This window comes from Camarhynchus parvulus, chromosome 11 (assembly GCF_901933205.1).
Source record: "Camarhynchus parvulus chromosome 11, STF_HiC, whole genome shotgun sequence".
Taxonomy (NCBI): Eukaryota; Metazoa; Chordata; class Aves; order Passeriformes; family Thraupidae; genus Camarhynchus; species Camarhynchus parvulus.
Window position 1 is genome coordinate 13,617,007 of NC_044581.1, and position 12,356 is coordinate 13,629,362.

The window sequence follows — 12,356 nt, forward strand, 5'->3', positions numbered from 1 at the left end:
AGCCGGGTGGGGGTCAGGCTCTTCTCCCAGGCAGTGACAGGGTGAGAGAATAGTCTTAAGCTGCACTGAGGCACGGTCAGGTTGGATATAAGGTCCAATTTTTTCACAGATACTGGAACGGGCTGCCCAGGGAGGACGGTGGAGTCACCGTCCCTGGGGGTGTTTAAGACTGCTCAGGGCACTCAGTACCAGGGTCTGGTTGGCACGGAAGTGTTCGGTCATAGGTGAGACTGCACGATCCCAGAGGTTTTCTCCGAGCCGCTGGCTCTGCGCACTACCAGGCGGGACAGCCGAGGCCGCCGTTCCGGAGCGCCGCCCGCTCCCCCCCGTGCCCTCACGGCCCCGGCACAGCGCCCCCTGCCGCGCCGCTCCGGAACTGGGTCAGGGCCGCCGCGGGGGCGGGGCCGCGCGCCTCGCGCGTCGCGGCGCGGTGACGCAGCGCGTGCGCGGTGACGTCGCGGCCGGTCCGTGTCCGTGTCCTGCCGCCGGTCTCGGCCTGCCCGCGCCGCCCTCGGCCCGCCCGGCCCCGCTCGGCCCCGCCGCCGCCCCGCCATGGCTAACGTGGCCGACACGAAGCTCTACGACATCCTGGGCGTGCCGCCCGGCGCCTCCGACAATGAACTCAAGAAGGTGCGGCGGAGGGGCGGGAGGTCGGGCGGTGGGGGTGCTGGGCCTGGCCGGGCAGGGCCTGGCGGGCGGGCGGCGAGGGCAGCGGGGCCGAGCGGGGCGCGGGGGGTGGGCGGCGGGGCTGAGGCTGCGGCGCGGTGCCCGGTAGGCCGCGCCCGGGGGCCGAGCGGTTGGGGAGGCCGCGGGCAGGGCGAGGGCCCGGCGGGAGGAGCAGGCGGCGGGGCCCGGCCGCGCTCGCCGCGTCCCTGGCCCGGCGCGTTCCGCGTGGGCTCCTGGCGCGGGCGGAACGCGGCTCGTCCCGCCCCCGCCGCACCGCGCCGAGCGCGGCCGCAAGGGCTCTTCGGGGGTGAGAATCCTTGCGGGTCGAGCCTCACCGGTGCCATTGTCTGCCCCACGTGCAGGCCCTGGGAGGATTCGGTTTCGCTCATAGATGCGGTTCCTCCCAGGCCGAACGCGGGAAGGCGAGGTAAACAAAGAGGGGAGGTGAAAACTTGGAGCCAGGTCGTCACTATAGCAATTCCATCCTGTAGTGTATAAAGCACTTTTTTTCCCCCTTTTTTCTTTTTTCCTTTTTTTTTCTTTTTTTTTTTTTTTGTGGAGGCCTTAATGACCGTTTCCACGTGAGGGAGGAGAATGAACCAGACGGTTCACTAGCAGAGGCTTCCGCGGGTGGGTGGTGCTGGCACCAACAACTGCGCCTTACCCGTCATGCACGCGGCAGCCTAATTTGTGCAGGGCTCGGCAATTGCAGTGTTGAAATTGTGCTGGAGATGGAGGGCAGGCGCTGAGAAGGTTGTGTTTAGTATACAGCACTGCCCACCAGAATATTTCAGTTTATTACAGGGTTCGCTTAAAGCTGTGTCCTTTAAGAATGAAAACCTGAGCAGTTTTGTGCTAGGATAGCCTGCACCACCCAGTATTAATTACCACTTATTAGACTATTCGTGGAATGTAGATTTTCCAACTGTCTGCAACACCAAGTAGTTTCTGTATATCTTATTGTCCTTGAGAGGTTTCATAGGTGCTTTAAAATCTGGTATTTTAACCTGTATAATAGTATAGAAATATTGAAAACTAATCTTGCTCTGAAGAAGCTAAGAGAACAGGCTTTTACAGTGGCTAAATTAACTCTTACTGAAGCTGTATATGTTCCCAGTGTAGACCTTGGTTCTGGATTTGGTTCTGATGAAATAATGATGGTTTCCTTTAGGGCCATGGGTAGTTGTAAGAGTTGCTCTGGCCTGGAATGCTGTTATCAGAAAAGATGTGAGGGCTTTCTCTTTTTAAAGATCACCATTGCAAGCTCCTTTTTTCCTCATTAGATAATGTTATTTAGGTTATCAGTTTAGTGGTGTTTTGCTTTTTTTCTTGGTTGTAATACTTAAAATATATGGAGAACATCCATTATGACATAGAATACACAGGTTTGTGGAACATTATGCTTTGTTCCTGATGGGTGATTTGTCCAGTAGGATATATGAGTTTTGGTTTTTACACTTACTCTGCTTTAGAATATTATGCTTGTAATATCAACATTGTTTTTATTTCACTAGTTTTTTATCATGTCTTGATTGCATGCAGAAGTGCAGAGTGTTTCAAGATAAAATCAATAATGAGAAATAACTGAATGGATCTAAAAAAAGAAAGTATGTTCAGTAGCGAAGAAGTTGTGATTTCTGTAATGCTTTGTGTGTAAAGCTCTTAATATAGTATTTCTAAAGAGTTACTTTAGGTGCTCAGTTATTCAGAAATAAAGTGTATGAAAAATCCTCTCCAAGAATTGATACCTCAATTTTTTGCTGTTGCATCGCTGTAGCTTTTTTAATAGGTGTAATTTGAAAAATAAAAGACTGTATACAATGTAATTTGTTAATATCTGTCCCCTGATTGCTTCTGAGGGGTATTGAGGTCGAGTAGAGGAAGGGTTGAAGTTCCTACTGTCATTAGCTCCAGTGGGAGAAGTCTTTGCCTGCTGTGTTGTTTGCTTTGATCCTCTCAAGTGTAAGCAGAACAGATGAAGGGCTGCTGAAGAACCAGTGGTGGTCCAGAATGTCACAGTGCTGGTCAGAAAAAAGCAGCCTGGAAAGTCCCTTCTGGGGATTTGGCTGTACTTACTCCTGCTGATTCACAGAACTGAAGTAAAAGCAGTGCTATGTACATTTCTGCACATGTAACTCATACGCTGAGCTCAAAGTGAGATGAGCCCTTCCATCAGTGATAGGTGGGGAAGAAGGAAATGATTGTTGTGAGGGGTGGTTCTAGGGTTGAATGGAAGCTGAGGCAGCCATTTTGTTGTTACTCTACTGCTGTGGTTGAGGGCAAAGACAAACGGGTTCAAATTTACTGTTGTGTGTAGGGTTTGAGTGGGTTCTAAAGAGCAAGTCATTTCAATGAAAATCAAATGGGATTCTCCCTGTAAGTTAATGAGGATAAGCAGGAGAACTAGTTCTGGCTATTGTGTGCCATAGCTGTGTGTGAATGTGAGTCTGGGTAATGTGTGCATGTAGTGATATTAAAATATTTTTAGGTTGTATCAATGTATTAGTGACTTTGAAACACCATAATATTTACACTTTGCTTTATTAGGATTTTCTTTCTTCCTGGGGACATTATTTGAGTTTCTCAGAAAAGAACTGATTTATGGAAATTTTAAATAATTTTCTACCTCTTTCAACTAGGCATACAGAAAACTGGCCAAGGAATACCATCCTGATAAGAATCCAAATGCAGGGGATAAAGTAAGAAAGACTCATCTTTTTTTTTTTTTTTTTTAAACACCATAAGTTTTCCATTACAGTAACATCTGAGGAATTGAATACAGGTGTTGGGGTCTTGCTGTTTAAGTTGTTGAGCATACTCAGTGTGAGAGGGAGTATTGTCTGGTCAACTTCTCCCCAATCTAAACATCTGCCAGTGTACCTCATGACAAAATGCAGCAGTTGGCTCAAATTGGTTGAGAAGGTAATGCTGAGGAAAAAACTGCTGCTCATTTCCTGAGATAATGTCATCTGGCCATGGCATCTGTGTAGCAATTTGAAAAAAATTGTCAATTTTTCAAGTTTTTCCAACGTGCAGAAATGTATGTGTAGAGATTCTTAAAACTGCTGCAGTATAAACCAAATTACATATGTGGGACGATTGAATTAGATTTGTTATACTAAAAGCAATTTAAAAATTGTCAATTAAGTTGACTCAGCTGATTATCTTTAACCAAATTGAAGTTCTGATGGCTGCTTAGAGGTGAGCAGAGATGACTATGAAAAGATACTAATTTGCCAAATGCATTAATATACCTTTCAGTTAGCTACTTAATTGTTAGTGTATTTGAAGTGCCCAACATGTTGAAGTCTTTGCTGTTAGTATGTAACTGTTGGATATTCTGCCTTTTGGCTTCTGCACTATTGTGTACTTGGGGTTTTTTTGGGTTGGATTTTTTTTTTATTTGTAAGAAATCTGTCTTATGCTAGTAAAGAACAAAGCCAACCAAGTTTTGCAGTAAAATGTCTTATTTTATGGTAAGATGTAACAAAACTAAGTCTAACTTTAAAGTCTTGCTAAGAATAAGTTATGCTAGAATGAGGGAAAAGTGCTTCATTGTGTACCTTCTTAATTGATGGGTGTTCATGCGGGGGGAAACTCAAAAAATGCTGCCTTGAAGTTCTAAATTATCATGCACTGTTTTGACTCTGTTTCCTCTTCTAGTTCAAAGAAATAAGCTTTGCCTATGAAGTATTGTCAAATCCTGAGAAACGTGAGCTGTATGATCGATATGGAGAGCAGGGGCTGCGAGAAGGGAGTGGCAGCAGTGGCATGGACGATATTTTCTCCCATATCTTTGGTGGGGGATTGTTCAATTTCATGGGTGGCCAGAGTAGAAGTCGCAATGGTAGAAGAAGAGGAGAAGATATGGTGCATCCACTCAAGTGAGTACCTTGATGCTGCAGCTTGTGCTTTGAAGCTTTCCTGACCATAGAAACTCTGCTGGTTTCTGTTGTTGATACACTTTTTATTGAGATCCTCTGCAGTCTGCACTGCTTTTCAGAGCTGCATGTTGTGTGTAGAGCAGGGGCCAGTCATCTGGACTTACTTTCCTTGGTTGGTTAATCTAGAAACTACCAAATACTTTGCCAGGTTATTTGAATGATGTACTTTTTTAGCTTTATTTTCTTTGTTTTGCCCCTTAATTATGTTTGGTAGTTCTAATCTGGAAAAGCCTTCAACAGCCAAGTATTACTCACCAGGCAGATTCTGGTCTGTGGAGGTGGAGGTGCTCTGGAAAGACTTGAATTCATAGGGCAGTGCCAGCTGGAACTATGGTTGAACCTCATAATTAATGGAAAAGTGTGTGTGGTGGCTTTGGTTTTGCTTTTGTTTATTTATTCAAAGCCATTCTTGAATATCACATCTGTGTTTTGGAGATCTCTTCTTGCAGTCATGGCTGGCTTTTTGCCTGCTGAGCAGGTCCTTTTAACAACTTCAGTTAAGCAACATCTTTCCTGTCGTTGGCAAACTGTGCTCAGAGAAGTCTGTTCAGCTTCACATGCTTGCTTGTTTAGTAGCTAGTACTCCATGGTGTATTATTAATGAGTTTTGATTTTGTTGATTTTGTTGTTATTTGTAAATCCTGATACCAGGCAACCTGTTCTTAATACAACTCAATACACTAAGTTGAAGTTTCTGTCCACTAACAAACCCTTTTAGGAGAAACACTAAAAAGTTAAGTGGCTTTGGGGACATGCTAACCCCTTCCCACTAAAGTGGAAAACCCAGTACAGTAGTAAGTACTCAGTGTTCTTACTATTTATGCAATAGACAATTTTATTGTCTGGAGTGTTTACAGAGGCTTGTTTCTCACCTGCCTGGTAGAAATTCATTATGACTGTATAATAGCACCTAAAATTCTAGATAAGCTTGTTTCTTATTGAGAAGCACAACTAATCCTATCTGGTTTATTCTGATTAAATTACAGCTTTTCTCTAAAACTATGTTCAGATTTACAAGTGTATATTGACATGTATGGAATTTCTTTTCAGTAACTCTTTAGGGGAGCCAAAATGGTGCTTAAAATCTTATGTTGATAGCAGATTTAGTCTTGTTAGGAATATCTAGGTTGTTTTTTTTATTTGTCCTAGGCAAGTATTTTAATTACATGGAGAAAATAAGTTGTTAAATGATAACCCAGGAGAAATACTTTGTTTTGTAGAGTCTCTTTAGAAGATCTGTATAATGGAAAGACAACTAAACTACAGCTTAGCAAGAATGTCCTTTGTAGTGCATGTAATGGGTAAGTTTGTTTGTATTTTTGAGTTCTCTGGTTGCTTTGTTGGCACATACTGTAATGAAGGATCTCCTGTGTCAGATCTTTATCAGTACATGACTTACTGGAGCCTGTTTTCTGACCAGCAAATTGTTGAACTTGAATGATGCTGTTGATGGAACTGGAACTGTTCAGGGGCTTTGTGTGGGGGAAGGGTGGGAGAGCAGAAGACCTAACTGTAATTGGCAGCGCAGTTGGGCATGTAGGCATGCTAGCCTACTGCTGCAGGGGGTTTCTGATTTCTCTCTGAAGAACTTCCTTTTGATGCAACCGGTGCTGTGTGCTGCAGGCAGGGAGGGAAGGCCGGCTCCGTTCAGAAGTGCAACGCCTGCCGGGGCCGGGGCGTGCGCATCATGATCCGGCAGCTGGCCCCGGGCATGGTGCAGCAGATGCAGTCCGTGTGCTCCGACTGCAATGGAGAAGGTAGGCCAGGCTCTGCTCTGTTACTCTGTGCTTGCTTGGATCCAGCCTCCTGCTCAAATCTCAGGAGGAACTTATCCAGGACACTTCTGCCCTTACCCAGTCAGCTGCGTCCCACTCTGGTGGCAGCATGGAGAAATCATTTCACTCAGAACAGCAGCAAGATTTACAGTGTGTAATGTGCTGAAAAACAGCCTAGAAGCTCGAGCTGCAGGGATTGATCATCTTTAAAAACACTTAGATGTGAATATTACTTACTGCTGTTACTCTTTTGTTAAAGTAAAAACCAAGATGTTGCTCTTTTAGAAGCTATTTCTTTTTGCATTTCCTGATATCCAAGGACAATTGTAGGTTAAAAATGGGAACCTTAAGTTGAATTTTTAACTTCTTCAAATTAAGATGATATCTTTGCCTGAATTGGTTCTGATTAGGGGTAGCAAATTCAGCACTTCATATGATTTCTTTTTATGTATTCTGTAGTTGGCAGAGTAGTAACATCACCTTGTGGATGATTTTACTTGTCACAACACTCAAGCTACAAAGAGCTGTATTTTGTGACTTGTCAAAACATTTCATAAATGATGTTGTCTTTAACATTTCATATGCCTAACCTACATATGTTATAGTTTCAACTTCATCATAATGTTATGCTTTGTTTCACAGAAAGGTGGTTTAAGGTGAGAAGCTTAATGTTTTAAGCCAAAGGCATCTGCTTGTGGCACTTAGTACCGAAATCTTACAGTCCATGTGCCTTAATACTTTGGTTACTGTGTGTAGAGACAAGAGCTCACTGGAAACATAAAGGTGAGGTAGAACAGAGCATTGAAGCCATTTTGGATTGTCACCCTTCAGTTTGCTGGAAACAGTAATTACCTTTGTAGGGGTGAATCTGATGTGACTGGCTCTCTTTCCCTGTTTTTGTATGCAAGAGTCTACAGTTCTCCTGGCTGCATTTACTCAGGACCATCTTGTGGGGATATTCTGGGAGATGAGGCAGTCAGGGAACTTTTTTTTTCTTCCTTCCCCCTTTCTTAGCTAGAGTAAATGAAGCTTGGATTTCCTCTTGTGAGGAATTCATAAAGCAGCATCGAAATCACTACTTGTGTTGCGGAAATTCTTCAGCTTGCTTTCAAATAATTTTTCCTAGGAATTGGATGCGACTATATCAAAATCTCTGAAATCAAAATTTGTCTTTATTTAGGTGAAGTAATTAATGAAAAAGACCGCTGTAAAAAATGTGAAGGGAAGAAGGTGATCAAAGAGGTAAAAATACTTGAAGTCCATGTAGATAAAGGCATGAAACATGGGCAAAGAATTACATTCAGTGGAGAAGCAGATCAGGCTCCTGGTGTGGAACCAGGCGATATTGTCCTTTTGCTCCAAGAGAAGGAGAATGAGGTAATGCTTTTGAGTTGATCTTTTAAATGCCTTTTATTTCACTTGTTAATATTTAAGTTCTGTAGATGGCCATTCATTTAAAGTAATTGATACAGTTGCAGCTCTGGGAGAGATGGGGAATAGCTTTTAATAGATTTATAATGTGTAACACAGCTTTCATGGTGTGCCAGAAAAAACTGGGCAAGTCCTTAGCCAGGGGCCTGGCAGCTTCTGGTGCCTCCTAATGCTAGCAAAAGGCAGCTGCTCAGATAAGCTCTGACTGACTTTGATGCAGTAGATGCAGTGAAGAGCCATTCAGGATGTTAACTTTAGTCTGCTTTGCTTGTGACACTAAAAAAATTCTAAGTGAGGCTTTTTTCCATGTCTTGTGACATGGCAGGGAACTCCTGATAAAACCCCCAGGTGGTGCTTTCTGTGTCTGCTATTGTGGCTCTGGAAGTAACAGTGGTGATGTTGCTGATTAACTTAACAAAACAAACATTATTATTTTATACTGGTTTGGTAAGACTTATGTTCACTGTATGCTGGAATCACTGCACTTTGGAATTAAATATTGCAATTTATCTTCTGTTAAAACTCGTGTGGGGCAGAGTTGAGGTGACTGCTCCTTTTTTAATTCTAATAGCGATGATGAAATAAGAAACAGTTTGTGTGTTACACTCGAGGAGTTTTCTGTTGTGACAGAGTAGCATAGGGTACAAATTTAAACTACAGTCATATATTAAGGATGTAATATTGGTTATCTGCTAATTAGGTACTTTGTAAGCTTTTCAAAGCTATGTCAAGGACTGCTAATCTGCCAGTCTGTACTTTGTCCTAGTGAGTAAAACTAGATAGACCTTGTTCTTAAAATTTCTCTTGAGATGGGGCTCCGTGGACAAATGTCCACTGTCCATTTGTCTGCCAGTGGACAAATTTTAAGATTTAATCTGATTAAGAATCCTGAGTTATGTGGCCTAAAGATCTCTTCTGACAGCTGTGGACCAAGTGATCAAAGTCCTGCTGTAGGTCAAGGGAGCTAAAGCAGATATGCTTGAGGACAAGAGCTGAAAAACAAAGGTGTGGTTTATATACTCCAGTGCAGGTGCAATAGTGTTGAAGTGTTGTCAGTTTTGTTTATAGGTTGCTTCTGTGGAAGATGTTGGGGGTGAAAGTTGGGGCTGCTGTACAGGCCTGGTTTAATTTGAATCCTACCTTGGTATGTGGTGTGGTTTGGCGTATTTTAGATGACACTTGGTCAGACACAAACTTCCTAAGCATGTTAAATCATCTGAATTAATAGAATCAGGTTCACTTCATACAAAGGCTGTTGCTCTGACGTTGAGTTTTAAGGGTAAATAATAATAATGAACTCTCAGTAATGAGTCTGGTGGAGTTGTGATTGCAATACTAGAAAGGAGATCTCCTTTGTTTCCCAGGTGTTCCAGCGGGATGTGAATGATTTGCATATGACACACAAGATTGGACTTGTTGAAGCACTGTGTGGATTTCAGTTCACATTTAAGCACCTTGATGGACGTCAGATTGTGGTTAAATATCCTCCTGGAAAAGTAATTGAACCAGGTAGGCTTGACCTGATAAGGATTTCTTTGATTATGCTGTTGTGACTCTTCAGCACTTAATCCCACCCTTGTCGTCCTGTTAACTGAGCCCAGGCTGGGGAAACAAAGAACTGTATGGAGAGAGAGTGGCTCTGCAGTAGCACTTTGCTGATTACTTTACTTCTCTTTGAATTGCAGGTTGTGTTCGTGTAGTCAGAGGGGAAGGAATGCCACAGTATCGCAATCCTTTTGAGAAAGGGGATCTCTACATTAAATTTGATGTTCAGTTTCCTGAAAATAACTGGATTAGCCCAGAAAAGCTTTCAGTAAGTAGTTGTTCAAGCATAAATGTGGTGTCTTACTTGACAGTGTGTGCAAAGAGCCTGTGTTTTACCTCATGGGCTTGCTCTCAGTGCTTAAATTCAGATGCAAGTGAAGTTCTTTTAACCTTTTTTATGGGCCATGTGTTACTTGGAAATAGCCCTTGAAATATGAATTTGTGGAAACTGTATTTAAGAGCTGTGCAGATGGTACACAGATGAGGGCAGGAGGAGAATCTTTCTGTTGCTGTGTGATAAGTTTATGGAGTGCAACTGTATATACTGATTGCACTTCTGGTTGATGATACGTGGAGCTGTTGGTTTTCTTCAAGTGGTGTCTTCCAGTTGATACAAATGCTTTTAAATGACTCTGCAGTTCAGGCCTTTCATCAGCATAGACTTGTTAAGCCAAACCTGCTCTTAGAGGTGCCTCGAAGGTATGGGGAACCAGTCACTTTATTTAGGTTTTCTAGATGCAATACTGAATGCATTTCTTTCTTTGGGGCAGGAACTTGAAGATCTTCTGCCAGCTAGACCAGAATTTCCCAATGTAATTGGTGATGCAGAAGAGGTAGATCTTCAAGAATTTGATACCACTCGTGGTTCAGGTGGTGGCCAGAGACGTGAAGCTTATAATGATAGTTCTGATGAAGAAAGCAGCCATCATGGACCTGGGGTACAGTGTGCCCACCAGTAAACATTTGTCTAAAAAGTTGCACAAGGATTTTCTTTCAAATTTTGCCTGACTTGTTTTCAACAATCCAGCTGGATTGTATAAGTAATCCAGACGAACCAATGGACATCTATTGCTGTATGTGTAACTTTTAAATTGGTCTATAGTATCTACAGAGTGTAATTTAAACTAACCACAAGCTTACATCTTCATTTTGACTGTGTAGCAGAATAAAGCACTTGAAAGGAAGACGAGACTCCTTTTCACATGGGTTTTAAGTTTGTCCTCGTATCTGTGCTTGATTTTTACCAGTTTTGTGTAGATTTTAAGTTTCATATTTTAAATTCAAATTCTACATTGTAAAGTTTGTGTACAATTTGTCCTGAGGCTTGGTATTTGGCTGCACCTGCATAAGCTGCTACAAGTAGAATCAAGAATTTCATAGCCTGTATCTATCATCTAGATGCATGGTAACTGGGCTTTGCACATAATGGGTTTAGAGCTGACTGGGAACAATGAAAGACTAAATTAGAAGTGGTTGTAAGTTTTTTTCTACCATCTTGTGAACGGTTTCTGAAATTAAATAAAAGCAGTTGGTGTATAATATATTTCTTTTGCCTTGTAACTCTTACTTTTCCAGTGGCTTTAACTAGTCTGTGTATGAAGAGACTATGTAGATGATAGATATTTTATAAATACAGGGAGGCTGAAGCTGCCTTAAGACTAGGTGAAGGTTGGATGGATAACAATTGTGTGCCACATTCAAGTCTCTTCCTGGAATGAGAAATTAATTAATGGGCACAGGGAAGGCTGCAGCCATGTCCCCTTTGTGTGAAGAAAACACAAGGATATCTGAATTCAGTCTAAAGATAACAAACCCCTTAAATGGGGAATGATTAAATTTTGAAATAATGGTGTCTTTCTCTTAGCCTTTGAATCCTATTCAAAGTCTGATTCAGCCTCGCTTCCTAGAGAAATGTTTCCAGGTTAAAAAAAATAATTGTTTAACCTGGAAACATAATAAATGTAGATGGTTTGTTACTTTTCTAGTAGTTTGCACTTTGGTTTAAGTATGAAGATATTAAAATCTCCAGCTGCAGTTCTATTACTATTAATTGGCAAAAATGCCAGAACAAAGCAAAAATGTGACCTTAACTAAGGAACTGTTGTGCATGAACAGTGTTGGGTTGGTAAGCTGCCTCTATAGCAAGGTTTCTCTCCTGTTTAAGTGAGAAAGTTGAAGCTCTACTTTTCTTTACAAATCTGAAGTGTGACTTGTTTAGTTATTTTTCGGATAGTTGTTGACACTTTATTGATGAGGTTGGAGGGACAAACTCCAAGGGTTTCAATGTGCTTGGGTAGGCATTGGCATTTGAGTGTTGCTGAACATCCTTGTTATAGACTCTAAAAATGAAGCAAAAATAAATACTGTTTGATCTGTATTTCAGTACTGACTTATGATGTGACATTCTCTAGTGGGTGTTTTATTTTCATTTATTAAAACTTGGGGTTGCTTTTTGTGAAGCCATGGTTACATGCTGAGCCTTTCTCCTGACTGCTGTCACCAAGGAGTCAGTCCTTGTAACCTGCAATGCTTAAACAATTACTACACCTGTCTTCTGCTTGTAAGTCCTTGCAAAAGAGAGTAATACTCTAAACCCCATTCAGGTTGTTTGGTTTTTTGAAGGGGAAGAGAAGAAGGGATACATGATAGCTGAAGTGAAGGGGTGGAGGAAGAGCTGATCACTGTAGGGCAGGTCTGCTTCAGTCCTCAGCTGGCATTAATTTGGATTCTGCCAGCAGCACCTGATAAATTCTAATTTTACCTGTCATCTTGCACATTACTGTCGTGTCACACACAAGACTGGAAATAAATTTTATTCCTGTGTTAGATTCATACATGCTACCACATACCTAAAGTTATTAAAGTATCTTAAGGCTGTTCAAAAATTTAGTACATTGTATTTCATTATTTGTGAGTTGATATTAGAGAAACTTATTTCCTATATACAGCCTCTTACTGTTCATTTTGCTGTGAACTTAGTTAAAATCTAGCCTAA

General features: G+C 42.1%; 1 protein-coding gene across 1 annotated transcript; it reads left to right on the forward strand.

Moving 5' to 3' along the window:
* Nucleotides 1-456: 456 nt before the first annotated feature.
* DNAJA2 (DnaJ heat shock protein family (Hsp40) member A2) lies at nucleotides 457-11,750 on the forward strand. The gene is made up of 9 exons (XM_030955995.1): nucleotides 457-630; nucleotides 3,306-3,365; nucleotides 4,330-4,550; nucleotides 5,831-5,911; nucleotides 6,234-6,367; nucleotides 7,566-7,762; nucleotides 9,181-9,325; nucleotides 9,502-9,629; nucleotides 10,132-11,750. Exons 1-9 carry the CDS (start codon nucleotides 553-555, stop codon nucleotides 10,318-10,320), a joined length of 1,233 nt encoding a protein of 410 aa, XP_030811855.1. The 5' UTR covers nucleotides 457-552; the 3' UTR covers nucleotides 10,321-11,750.
* The last annotated feature ends 606 nt before the right edge of the window (nucleotides 11,751-12,356 follow it).